This window comes from Raphanus sativus, chromosome 9, assembly GCF_000801105.2.
Source record: "Raphanus sativus cultivar WK10039 chromosome 9, ASM80110v3, whole genome shotgun sequence".
Classification (NCBI taxonomy): Eukaryota; Viridiplantae; Streptophyta; class Magnoliopsida; order Brassicales; family Brassicaceae; genus Raphanus; species Raphanus sativus.
Window position 1 is genome coordinate 20,179,939 of NC_079519.1, and position 13,896 is coordinate 20,193,834.

The 13,896-nt window shown below is 26.6% G+C and overlaps 1 protein-coding gene across 1 annotated transcript; it reads left to right on the plus strand.

Annotated features, from left to right (window-relative positions):
* The first annotated feature begins 9,479 nt into the window (after nucleotides 1-9,479).
* On the plus strand, nucleotides 9,480-10,493 carry LOC108825511 (cysteine-rich receptor-like protein kinase 34). Its single transcript, XM_056993390.1, has 3 exons — nucleotides 9,480-9,769; nucleotides 9,864-10,017; nucleotides 10,098-10,493. Exons 1-3 carry the CDS (start codon nucleotides 9,495-9,497, stop codon nucleotides 10,422-10,424), a joined length of 756 nt encoding a protein of 251 aa, XP_056849370.1. The 5' UTR covers nucleotides 9,480-9,494; the 3' UTR covers nucleotides 10,425-10,493.
* The last annotated feature ends 3,403 nt before the right edge of the window (nucleotides 10,494-13,896 follow it).

Consider the following 13,896-nt stretch of genomic DNA (forward strand, 5'->3'; position numbering starts at 1 on the left):
TTTTTAAAAGATAATGAATATGGAATAACGAAATTCTATTGGTTAGGTGAACCTAAAGGTTCACTCTAGGGGTGAACCAAATATTTCTCTTTTTTCTTGGTTTTCCTTTTTTTTTTTTTTGATTTTCGATGAATCTACCAATCTGATGTATAACAAGAAAAACATACTAAAGAATCTCCAGGACATGTCACAATCTACTTGCTTAATTTTCCTGAATCATTGGTGTAGACGTGTAGTATATATTCTTCTAATTGCACCCTGAACAGAAAATAGCTTAAAGAACACGAAAACAGAGAAGAAACTTGAACATTTTCATTTCATTTCTTGCTTAAAGTAAACTGTTAAAATCTCTTTGTTATATATACACTAGACTGAAAACCCTAGCAAGATATACAGCTGTGTTTAGAATTGGATCCAAGAAAATCAAATATGTTCTGAATTGCTATTGGCTTTGCTTTTCTATACATTATAGGATCACTTCCGCATTCTTATTTGTTTTGATTTCCAAGAGATAAATTGGCCGTTGTTTCCATGTGGCTGCGAATGGGCTTCTCACCTCCTTCCTTGGACAAACTCATTATGTTCTTTGTGAAACTTGTTTCAACCATTGTAACTTCATCTTCTTATAGGCATATCACATGTCCTCTTTAGAGTTATCTTTAGAGTGAATTCTTTTGGACCTTTGTTCCTTTCTTTTACTGCTAACATGCCCCTTCGAACTTCGTGTGAGTGAACAAACAACACCAAATTTGAACCTTAGATCATTGAAGCTTTGTATTGGTAATGATTTATGAAATATCCGCTAACTGATAAGGTGATTAGATGTGATAAACTATAAGTGTTCCTTGCACCACCTTTTCCCAAACATAATGGAAGTTGACTTCAAAATGTTTAGACCTCTTGTGCATCACTGGAGTGGTTGAGAGATAGAGTGCAAATAGATTGTCACAGTAAAACTCAAGAGGTAAAGGTTGAGGTACTCCAATTTCTCTAAGAAGATTAGCCAGCCCAATGATTTTTCTTTCAGTATCAGAAGGAGTTCTATGGTCAGCTCCAGTGGACCTTTTCAATACTGAATTTTGTTTCTGAGCAGACCATGAGATTAAATTGGAGCCTAAGAAAGTGCCAAAACCTCTTGTCAACCTTCTTGTATTCGTAAAACCTCTCCATTCATTGTTATTATATGTCCTGAGAATGCAATCTGTGTTAGCTTGAAATGAAATGCCAAGACTTGTTGTTACTCCGAGATATCTTAACCCACACTTCAGTAATGAAGTCATCAAAAGTTGGTAATTGCATCTTTAGACCAACGTAATTCACTACAAAGTGAAAATCAGGTATCGTGAACTGTCATATATTGACACTTACCAACCAAGCTTCTAAAATAAGTTGGTTCAATAAATAGAGTTGATGTATCAGAAACTTTTTTAACTGCAGAGGTAGAGGTAGAGCCGAGAGGTCTAGCCACAAGTGAACAGTCAGACATTCCAGTAATATGAAGAAGATCCTCAGTATATTTCTCTTTGTTTTAAAAAAAATCCGTCAGGGTGTGATACAGCCCAAAATGGGGGTCGTCCTTGTTGAAGTTCAAATCGGATCAACCAAAGATGTGGCCGATGGTTGATATGTCTAGAATCTAGCTTGCAAACCTGAAACAAATAGAAATGGAGTGAGATGCGGTTTTATGATATGAATAAAATGAACAAATATAAGAGATAGAAAGGAAAGATATGGCGGAATCAAGCTACTGGATGTGTATAACTCTCAGCTTGATCAAATGATGGTTTGAAGTGGATTTGCGGATGAAGGTTTGATTGAATCTCTCAATCTGACGGTATGATGGAATGAAGTGATTGACTCTCTCAATATGTGTACTGAACTTGTTTGATTTGCACAAGAAATCTAGACTCACAAAATCAATAGAACAACAAAGAATCTCTCTTTGAATCCTAAAAACCGCTGTTTGTTTGATCTAAAAACGAATCGAATTAAAAATATTTTATACAAATATCAACTTTGATAAAACTGAATAAACTTTTTATTAACTTGGTGATTGAGAGTTATCTTTACAATGACTATCTAAGAGTTTATACAATTCTCTGGACGCTAAGGCTAACGTTCATAGGAAAAAAAAGGAAAGAAACAAATAAAATAAAACAAAAAAAATCAGAAACTAGTCGTTGGAGCATTTTATAGGATTTTGGCTCCAAGTGAGAAACTTGATTCTTCTTGAATCTGGAAGGTATTAGGGGATAAGTAAGCTTCCTGGGAACTTTTTTGGTGGCTTGGAATGTGCTGAGGTCGTGCATGATCTGACGCAAAAAGAGCTGTCGGAGCTGGATGGCAAGAATCTCCAAATAAGGCAAATCGGTGTTAATGGGATCCTCATAATCCTATGTTGGCTGGTGCATGGCATGAACTTGTAGAACTTCTATTGGTCGCATATGATGTCTTCTGGATGCCTTGGTTTAGTCAGGATGTCTTTTGGTCGGAGCTAATTGGAAGTGATTAAACCGAAAGATTGTCCAATATTTCCATAAATGGCTCCAGGTGAGTTTGATAACTTCTTCAATGATTCGCCTGATCCTATGGGTAAGGTGCAGAAAAGGTCTTGTGAAATGTATCCTTATTGGTAAATGTGATCTCCAGGTCTCCATAAATAACTATGGGTCAAACCAATCTATTGTCGAAGACTTTCCATATATGATGTTGATTTGGCCGGTTCTGGACATTGAGCAAACCAAGTATATCTTCTGGTTGGATTGGATTTAGGGCTTGGTCCTTCTTGATCTGGACTCTTAAAAGGCCCTCCTTAACATAACAAATGGTTTCAGTCGAGACCTCTTCATGGTTATACTTGCATGGACCAAAATGTGGCTGATCTGGCCCATCGGATGCTTAAAAGACGGGCTGACTTGAAAAATTCATAACTTCTTGATCCGTGAAGCTCAGTGGCTCCTTTATGAGTTAGAAATTTTGGAAAATTGGTTTCATATCCACCAAATACATTGAGCTGAAATTTGGACACAAGATACATAAATGAGTTAGCTTTCCACTGCCACCAATTAGAGGTCAATCCATATTAAGAATAAAAATTCATGCATGTATATTGACCACCAGTAGGTCTGAAGTGGAGCAAACAAGCAAAAATGAAGCAATTGCATCCTGCATGCAAATTAATTAAAGAAAATTCCTAAATAGGCGAATTTTATCTAGAGAGATTCTTTTTCACCTAGGGGATCCCTCGGACCCAGAGGCGCAAATAAGTAATGTTGAACTAGGATAAGACCTGCGCCATGCGCATGGTGAATATATATGAAAAAGTATTTAAGAAGTATTGTATGAAAAAATAAAATTTATATTCTTGATCGAATTAATATTTTAGCCCTTAAACAATTTTTTATTAATTATATAATTTGTTTACTGATGAGTTCATCTCGTTTTTAAAAATATTTTAGGTCAAAAAATTACTTATCGCATAAGAACCTAACGTTTAGGCCGAAGAATCTCATGCCTACTATTTGGTTACACTAAAACTATGTCAGCTGGGTTTTATATCATGATTTAGCAATTTAAAAGTTAATTATGGTTATAAGAAGTTTACGTTCACGTGTCAATCCTATCTATCTTCAATATATTTCTGTTTTTATGTAATTTTCATGTTGATTATTGCTCGATATAAATATTGATTTTGGAGTTTATTCTAGTTTTTTTTTTCTTTTGTTTTGGTCTGAGATTTAGAAATGTTTAACATTTAAAATTATTAAGGAGATACATACTTAAGCTAATATATGCATCTTGTGCAGAATAAATATTTTATATTTATTACTTATTTTATGTTTTTGCATATTATGAAATAATAAAATAATAATTATATATTAAATAACTAAGAAATCAGTTACTATTATGTAATAAATTAACGTGCACATATAAATTAAACGACCACTCTTGTTTGTTCGAAAATCATCTTGGGGTAAATATATCAAAACAATCAATCTTATCTATCGATATGATGTATAATTAAATTTAAATGATATTAACATAGACATATAGTATACTTTTAATATGGATATTTATCAAATGAGGTTTCTACTCATAATTTTATGATTATTTGTATATTGTGTAACAAAATGTTACACCAACAAATTGTTTTTTAATGTGGGATGTTTAATGGTTTCAATAATTTATAATCATTTAAAAAACAATAAAGATTTCAAAATTAAAATATTAAGTTTTTAGTATATTTTCAATGCAAATATCTAAATATAAGTATGTATTTTCATATGATATATAGTTTAATTTAAACGATATAAAATGTATACACTTATTGAATAAAATTATTTATTCATATGGTTTTATAATCATTGTATCTTATTACACAAAAATATTAAACTTTGATCAAAAAAATTTATGTGAGATTTTTAACACTTTTAGTAATTTATACTCGTTTTGAAAAAAGTTTATATGAGATTGTTAACAGTTTTAGTAACTTATACTCGTTTTGACAAAAGTTTATGTGAGATTGTTAGCAAATACTTATTATTTAAAATTATTAATTTCCATATATTTTTAATCATATTAGGTAATTCTGTAGGTTTTATTTAAGAAAATAATAGAAAATAAATTTCAATTTGATAAATGAATGGTCTATAATGAACGTACTATATAATATAACATTCTATAACAATTTAATTTTGGACAAACAAAATTTTCAATAGATTCTTAAACCGCCATTTAAGCAGAATTAACATTTAAATTACGTGAAAAGCCAGTAAAACACTTTTTAGTTAATACAAACTACATGTTATAACTTTTTAAATGTTTTTCGTTTAGTATACAGGGATTGACATATAATGATATTAATGTGAATATATTCGAAACATATGACAGTTATTGGCATATATTTACTTTGACAATCACTCATTATTAAAAATTGTTATCGCTCAGAAATTTGAGAAACATCCGCCAATAATTGAAAATTTTACCCTAACAATCACTCATACCAATTTGAATATAATTCAATCCGGTAATAGAGCTCCACTCTAGGAATACAAATCGCAGAATTACCATATATAATAGATACCGTCCAATTGAATATTTATAAAGGGTAGCACTATGTATAAGCTTTCCTAAAATTAAAAATATTAAAACCCTGTATTAATCTACTTTTACTCAATTTATATTCGGTACGGTTCAACACTTTCCAACTGAACACGCTTTAATTCAAAAGAACATACTAACAAAATATGAACACACTGAACATGCTGCAAAGTCAATATCTTACAAAATTTTAACAAAATATGAATTACTCCAAATTGTGTTGATCTACTGAGTTCATTTGTATCGTATGAATAGTCAACAATTTTCAACAGTTTAGTGTTTAATATGTGAACCGACCAATAACTCATATGTAATAAGACATACGTATTTTATGAATGATGACAAAATTGAGTTCAATTGCTTTAAATTACAGAAAAATCTACCATTTTTAGAGGGATGGTAGTTGAAGCCGAGCAATATGTATTCGAATGTGATAAATTGTGTTTATTTACATGATTTCTTAGGTTTTTTTTGGTAAAAATGATTTCTTATGTTCAATATATATTCTTTCACAAAGCATGTAAAAATATTATATCACAAAGCATGTAAAAGAAATAGGTGCAAAACTATAATTCTTGTATGATTCTATATTTTTTAGCTTTGTTTGTATTGAGCTCATGCAATTGTAACGTGTATTTGCAGGCGAGCAGATAACGTCAAGGTACAGAATTATTAAATTTAAAGGGAATAATATTGATGTATAAGTTAAAACACAACGACTTGTATAAGATATGAGTCAAGGAAAATGGTAAGATGAATGCAGTGGCATGTCTTGTAAATATTCTTGTAAACAAAGGGCTTTCAATTATTATTGCTGAGAAGCTTTGATGAGCTGACATGTCATGGTGGAGGTGTAAATAACTTATAAAACAAATGTTTGTTTTTGAAAATGTTTCTCTATTAATAAGAAAGGTATGAGAGCATATGCTCTCAACTAAAATTTAATTTTAAATAAGTAGTTAGCTTAAAATCTTAATTTTCTTTAAATAACTAGTTTAAATTTTATGAAAGTACCCCCAACTAATCCAGAATTTATGAAAGTGCTCCCGATTAAAACTTACTCTAGATCCGTCCCTGCTCAGACCTGCAAAGATCATATTTCAATTTAATCTCTTGAAAAGGTGATCTTTTAAAGAGATTTATCATTTTGTAATCTTAGAGGAGAAGAATCTCTAAATCATTTTATAAGATTTCTATGTTTTTTATTATTGATTTAGACATGATTTCTTCATCTACTATTGCTGTGATTTATTTTTCCATGTCTAAATAATCATCTTGCTAGGTTATAGTGTCAAATGGATGATTCATCGAACTAATCATAGATAAGGATTGATGTTTTGATTGTTGTCGCCTATTGTTCAACTTAATCCTAAGGATAAATTGACAATTTGTCTCTGATTTTAGTTTTTTTTATTCGAAAAAATTTAAAATAGTTTGCTAAAAAAACATAGGTGAGTGTGAGTGTATTGTCTTTAACCAACAGCAGTTGATGTTAAAGCCTATCTTGAGTATAAATCGAACCAACTCTTAATGCTTGTCTTCAAAAGAAAACTTAGACATTAGAATGCCTTTAGTAAAAAAAAAAAAGAAGAAGAAAACTTAGACACTAGGATTGTTTGATAAAGTAATTGGCACCACGATGGTGGGTCTGTTACGTCTTGTTATTTGAGCTCTAGACTTGTTTCTCATTGTTCCATGATTAATGGCTTGATTCACTGATCATCGTTTCCATGTGACTCACCTTTAACCTAGTGCTTTATCTTTCTGATTTTACATTGTTCTCATCCTAAAATTTATTTATTTTATGTTTTTGAATTAGTAAGAAGTTTGGATCGAATCCTTAATTACTTTGATAAAATTGTAGTGTAACTGTAGTGTAACAACTAAAACTATTTTTATAGATTTAATTAGAACTAGATTTTGACCCGCACGCCCGTGCGGTGTATTTTTTTATAAAATAGGTTGCTATTTATTTTTCATGTCAATATATTAGTTGGACAAAAAACTCGAATCCAAAAATCGAACCGATCCCGATCCAAAAAGAAGTATCAAACCCGAACCGAAATTGATTAACTATCCAAATTATTCAAATTTTGGTATTTGGAGAACGGAAACCGAATCCGATCCGAATCGAAGTATTTCAGATACCCAAATGTATTCGAAATAGATTTATTTACTTATATATATATATATATATATATATATATATATATATATATAAATGTATTTAAAAACATCCAAATATATATGGTACTTTTAAGTTGGCTTAAATAGTTGATAATATATATAAATAGTCGTACGTAAATATCTAAAATAGTTAAAGTATACTCAAAACACCAAAAATATTTAAAATAATTATTGATTCTCTATCCAAATATTTAACTCAAACCAATTTATATATTAAGTTTAGGTATTCTGACATATGTTATTCAAATTTATATGTAATATATTATTTTTAAATATATTTTGAGAAATTTAAAGTATATGATGAATTTTTAAAACAATTTAAATGGGTTATCCGAACACGAACGAACTCGTAAATATCTGAATTAAATCCGAACCAAAAATTAAGAATATCAGAATGAGACTGAAATCTTTGACCCCGGGAACCCAAAACTCAAACAGACCAGAATATACCCGAATGGGTACCCGAACGCCCACCCCTAATTCACGATCTATTTTTTCTTTTAAAAACAGAGTAAACATATAATTAATAGTATTTTATATGTACTATCATATAAATAATCACATATATTATATTTTAAAAATCTAATGTCAAATAAAAAAATCATAATTTAAGTTGGTATATGAAATTTGACTTTTTATTGTATTTTTCTTATATTTATTGAAAACATTTTTTAGTAATGGTTATTGAAAAATATTTTAGTAAAAATAAACTTTTGAATATATGTGTGTGTTGAATCAATTTTTGATATAAATCAACTTTAAATTATTTTTTTGATTTGAAATATATATATATATATATATATATAGTTAAATTTTTTTTTATGATTATTCTAGACCAATGATTTTTAGATAATTAGATTAGCTAATTTTCATATATTTTAAAGTTGACCCAAGTAGATAGTTTCTCTTTCTTATAATATCATAGATTTCTAATTTTTCTTAATAACATAAATTCATTATTTTTTAATATACTATTATATTTGTTTCCAAACAACATTATATTTCTTTTTATACTGCTATTCATGTTACGAAACAAACATCTTTTTTAAACTGTTATTCATATTTCCAAAGAAACCTATTTTTAAAATTATTATCCAAGTTTCCAAACAAATATTTTTTAAAATTGTTATCCATGTTTACAAACAAACTCATTTTGTACTTCAGTTTTAATAATATAGATGATTCAGACAATTAATCACCAAAACAGGACTGGCTGAAATCGTTTAGTAAGAAAAAAAATCAGGACCAATTGTTTAATGCATTAAGATACTTCCAACCAAAATATTATGAATATAAAAGAAATATGTGCATGTGAATTAAGAGGCCGTGTGCTGTATTGGTATACATGTTTTCATAGTGTAGAAAATAAAAGATTATTCATAATATAAAGCTTGTAATACGTTTTTAATAATAGAGATGATATGAGATTATACAGTTCATCGGCTCATATAATTATAGTTGATTATCATGTTGTTAATGGGCTTCGTGTAGATCTGTTAACGAAGGCTTTTTAGAGGTTTTATTTATTAATTAATATTGAGTGGCACAAGTTGGTAATTATTGTGGAAAATTAGGGTTAAATACAAATGTACTTCAGTTTTAATAGTTTAGATAGAATATAATTGTAGTTTGGATAGAATTGTAGTGTAACAACCAAAACTATTTTTATAGCTTTAATCCCTTAGTTTGATAGAATTGTCGTGTAACTGTTGGCACTTGATTTGCAGAACATTAACATAGCTATTATGTTCGTTATTATTCAATCAACATTTATTATAAAAGTATTTAGGATAACATTTACAAGATGCTAATGCTCTCCAAATGCTTTTTGTTCAATGCTTTTAAATGGAGTTTTTGGTAGAGCATTTGCATTTAAAATATATAAAATTTTTAAAATAATTATATATAATTTATTTAAAATATGAAATTATGTTTATAATAAAATAAACTTATCTATATTATTTAGAAATAAATAAATCATATGTCATATATTAGTTTTTACGATAATATTATATATGAATCATTTACTGCTCTACCAATTAATAGATAATGATAAGTTATATATAAATTACAAATAATTAATTTATTTTATTTAATAATATTCAAAACTAATTTATATCCAAAAATAAATTATATTTTAAATAAATTTTAAATTTTCTCTTTGGTATGATCTGAGCTTATGTACTAATTAATTCTGAGTGCTATTAATGCTAATGATATCATATGTATGCAATGATCATGAAGATCCTGCAAAACAAAGTGAACTAGACTGGACAAGACGTTACAACATTATTGGAGGGATTTCTCGAGGCATCCTATATCTTCATCAAGATTCACGGCTTACAATCATACACCGTGATCTCAAAGCGAATAACATTCTCTTAGATACTTATATGAATCCCAAGATTGCAGATTTTGGCATGGCAAGGATTTTTGGAGTTGATCAAAGTCAAGCCGACACTAGACGAATTGTTGGAACATAGTAAATTTTCTAATCTCAAATTGATTATATAAACTTTTTTTGGTGGTCATTTTGTTAATAATAGGCTAAATAGGTGTATAACTTATTTTTGCAGTGGTTATATGTCTCCAGAATACGCTATGCGTGGCCATTTCTCCATGAAATCTGATGTCTATAGCTTTGGAATTTTGATTCTAGAAGTAATAAGTGGCAGAAAAATTAGCAGTTTCTACGACACTGGTGCCTCTGGTGGCAATTTGGTCGTACATGTGAGTATTGATCTTTCAAGTTACATTTATGTATATGATTAAGTCAAATGATTTCTTTTTTTTTTTTTCACTTTTACTAGGCTTGGAGGCTTTGGAGAAATGGATCGCAGTTAGAACTCATAGATCCTACAATAGGAGAGAGTTATCAAAACAGTGAGGCTATTAAATGCATCCATATCGCACTATTATGTGTTCAAGAAGATCCTGCAGATCGTCCATTGTTGCCCGCAATCATTGTGATGCTCACTAGTAGCACAGCTACTTTACCTGTGCCTCGATCACCAGGATTTTGCCTCCCAAGCAGGCATGAACTAGACGCTGATGGCTTGGAGTCTACCCAATCCACAAGCAGGTCTATTACTGGTTCTACCAATGATGCATCGGTTACAGATTTCTATCCACGTTGAAAAATATTTTTTTTCTTGATATTTTAAATGTAGTGAATCTAATAGAAATGGATATCAACATATTCTCTAGTTCGTGTCTATGTTTTTCTTAAATCTGACATAAACAATAATATATCACTAGATGATAACCTGCGCTTTGTGCATGGTAAGTTTTTTTTTTAAATATGTTGTATCTAAATATTTTAAACAATACATATTTTGTTATCAATAACTTTTTTATATTTGATTATGGATGACATGCGGGTACAATTTAGTTCGGTTAGGTCCGGTTCAGATCTTTGCATGTTTAGTTCGAATTATTACATGTTCGGTTTGGGTTTAGGTTTGAATAACCCATTTCTTTTTAAAAATAAAAAATAAAGTTCATATATACTTTAAATTTCTCAAAATCTAAAATAAAAATAACATGTAACATATAATTTGAATAATGTATACCAAAACACTTAAACTTAATATAAAAATTGGTTTAGCTTAAATATTTAGATAGAAAATGAATAGATATTTTCAGTATTTTTGGTATTTTGAGTAACCTTTAGCTATTTTAAGTATATAATTTTTACTATTTTTATATATTTCTAAGTATTTTGGCAATTTAAAAACATCTTATGTATTTTGTATATTCTTTTAGATGTTAAATTTAAAAATGATTAATATATTTAAGTATATAAAGCTGGTTCGAATATATTCGAATACCCAAAATATTTCGGTCTGGATCGGGTTCGGTTCCGATTCTCTAGATACAAAATTTTTTTACATGTTCGGATTTCTAACTAATTTCCCTTGAAACAATTATAGTAAAATTAATAATAACTAAATATAAAATATAATAAATAAAAATACTATATTAAACATCTATCATAACATTAGAATAAGTAAATAAACAATATAAAAAAACTAAATAATAAGAAAATGTAATATAAGAAACAGAAATATTATCATTTGATATAAAAGTAAAAACAATTAGAACAAGTAAATATAAAATATAACAAAAAAAATTAAATAAAAAATGTCAAAAATGGAAAAACAAAATTAAACATCTATCTGAAAATGTAAAGTAAAATAAATAATAAATAAATATAGAATATAAAAAATAAAAAATATTACATTAAATATCTATAATAATATTATAATAAAAATAAATAGTAATTAAATATAAAATAAAAGATTACATTAAATATCTATAATAATATTATAATAAAAATAAATAGTAATTAAATATACAATATAAGAAATAAAAACATTACACTAAATGCCTATCTGAAAAAGTTATAGTAAATAAATAATAAGTAAATATACAGTATAATAAATAGAAATATTATATTAAACATATATCGTAATATATCGTTTAATATATAATTAAAATAATTATAATAATTAAATATACAATATAAAAAATATGAAAAAATTAAATATACAATATAAGAAATGGATAAACTACATTAAACATATATGTGAAATGTATACTTTTACATTTTTATTATTTCCAAATATTTCTATAAGTAAATACTAGATTTTGACTTGCACATCCGTGCGGATAATTTTTTATTTTAATGTATAATTTTAATATAATATAGATTGTAAATATAGTTTTTTTAAAAACTAACATTTTTTTTCTTTTTGTTTTAGAATGAATTATTAATTACGAAATATACTAATGCACTACTTTAAAACATAATTTTAAAATTTTAGCAAGATTTTGTTAGAATTTTTCCAAAAAGAATTTGTTCTAGCTAAAACTAAAAATTAAATAAATAGATAAAATTTATTTATCATTAATATTCTTATAATTTTTAAAGTTTTTTAGAAATTTTATATTTTTTGTCATCCAAAATGTTATATATTTAATAGATTGATGTAAATAATCAAATATATGTAAATATGTAATTGATGAAATAGACCAAGAATGACTTTTAGTGGTAGATAAAATTAATACTTCTCTTTTAATAGAGAAGATGGTTGTTGTGGAAGCCACTTTCTATTTCTCTAATTTTTATTAGTTTGTCTAAACTTTCATTTACCTGGCTTTGAGAATAAAAATTGACATTTCCTTTATTTTTATTAAAAAATACATTTTTTCTCTCTCAGAAGAGCTAAAATATTTATTTTAGTTTATATTAATTTTCATAAATTTATTTGATTAATTAATCATTGTTATGTTCTTCTTGTTATTTTGAGATTCTTATTGTATCACTTTCGTTTTCATATATATATATATATATATATATATATATATATTTCTTTGTTATTTGCATAACTTTCTATTTATTGTAAGAAATTAATAATAATATTTACTAAAATAGATTAATTAGGCAAATAATTTATAAACATTTTACGTTGAAAACTGTTACATTAGTGTTTTATTTCGTTGTCAGTTAAATATACCTTTCCAAAATGTGGATATGATGAAAGTGTTTTCGTAAAAAAATTTAAATAAATAGGTTCTATAACCAATAATTATATACTTAATATACATTGTATTAAAATTATTAAACATAGCTATTAGAATGTTTCTTTTACGTGAAGGATTTTGATGTTGTTGTGATCATGGTAATATCTATATACTCATTATGTTTAGGACTATTGTTAGATTAAGGATTCCTAAAACAATGGAGAGTATTTCATAATATACATTTATCTAAAATCATGTTTAGTTATAAATTATATATTTTTAAAGGGTCCAAAACTTAAATGACAACTTTTAACAGTAGACAAAAATTAGGATTCTGTTTTAATAGATTAGATACAATATAGAAAAAACAAATAATAAATACAATATAAGAAATAAAAATATTAAATTAAACATATATCTTATTATTAGAATAAGTAAATATATAATATAAGAAAAAATAATAGTAAATAAAGATAAAATATAAGAAATGAAAAAAACTACATTAAACATCTATCTGGAAAATGTATAGTTATAGATTTTTGTTATTCCAAATACTTTAATAATTAACTATACAAGATAAAAAAAACAAGCATACATTATAAGAAATATAAATATTACATTAAACATCTATATTAATATCATTATTTAATATAGAATTAAGAAAATTAGAATAAATAAATATACAATATAAGACAAAAACAATAAGTAAATATAAAATTAAGAAATGAAAAACTAAATTAAAGATCTATCTGAAAAATGTATAGAAAAATAATAATAAGTAAATATACATTATTAGAAATAGAACAATATATTCAACATCTATCGTGATATTAGAATAAATAAATATATAATATAAGAAAAACTAAACAATAAGTAAATATAATATAAGAAATAGAAAGATTACGTAAAAAATCTAAAGTAATATTATCGATTGATATAAAATTAAAAAGTAATTAGAATAAGTAAATATATAATATATGAAAAATAAACAGAAGTAAATATATAATATCAAAAATGGGAATACTAAATTAAACATCTATCTGAAAATGTATAGTAAAATAAATAATTAGTAAATATAGAATA

Coding starts and splice junctions, on each gene's coding strand:
- LOC108825511 (XM_056993390.1), top strand. CDS start 9,495: ATGCTAATGATATCATATGTATGCAATGATCATGAAGATCCTGCAAAA. Junction 9,770..9,863: donor AGACGAATTGTTGGAACATA/GTAAATTTTCTA, acceptor TTATTTTTGCAG/TGGTTATATGTCTCCAGAAT. Junction 10,018..10,097: donor GTGGCAATTTGGTCGTACAT/GTGAGTATTGAT, acceptor CACTTTTACTAG/GCTTGGAGGCTTTGGAGAAA.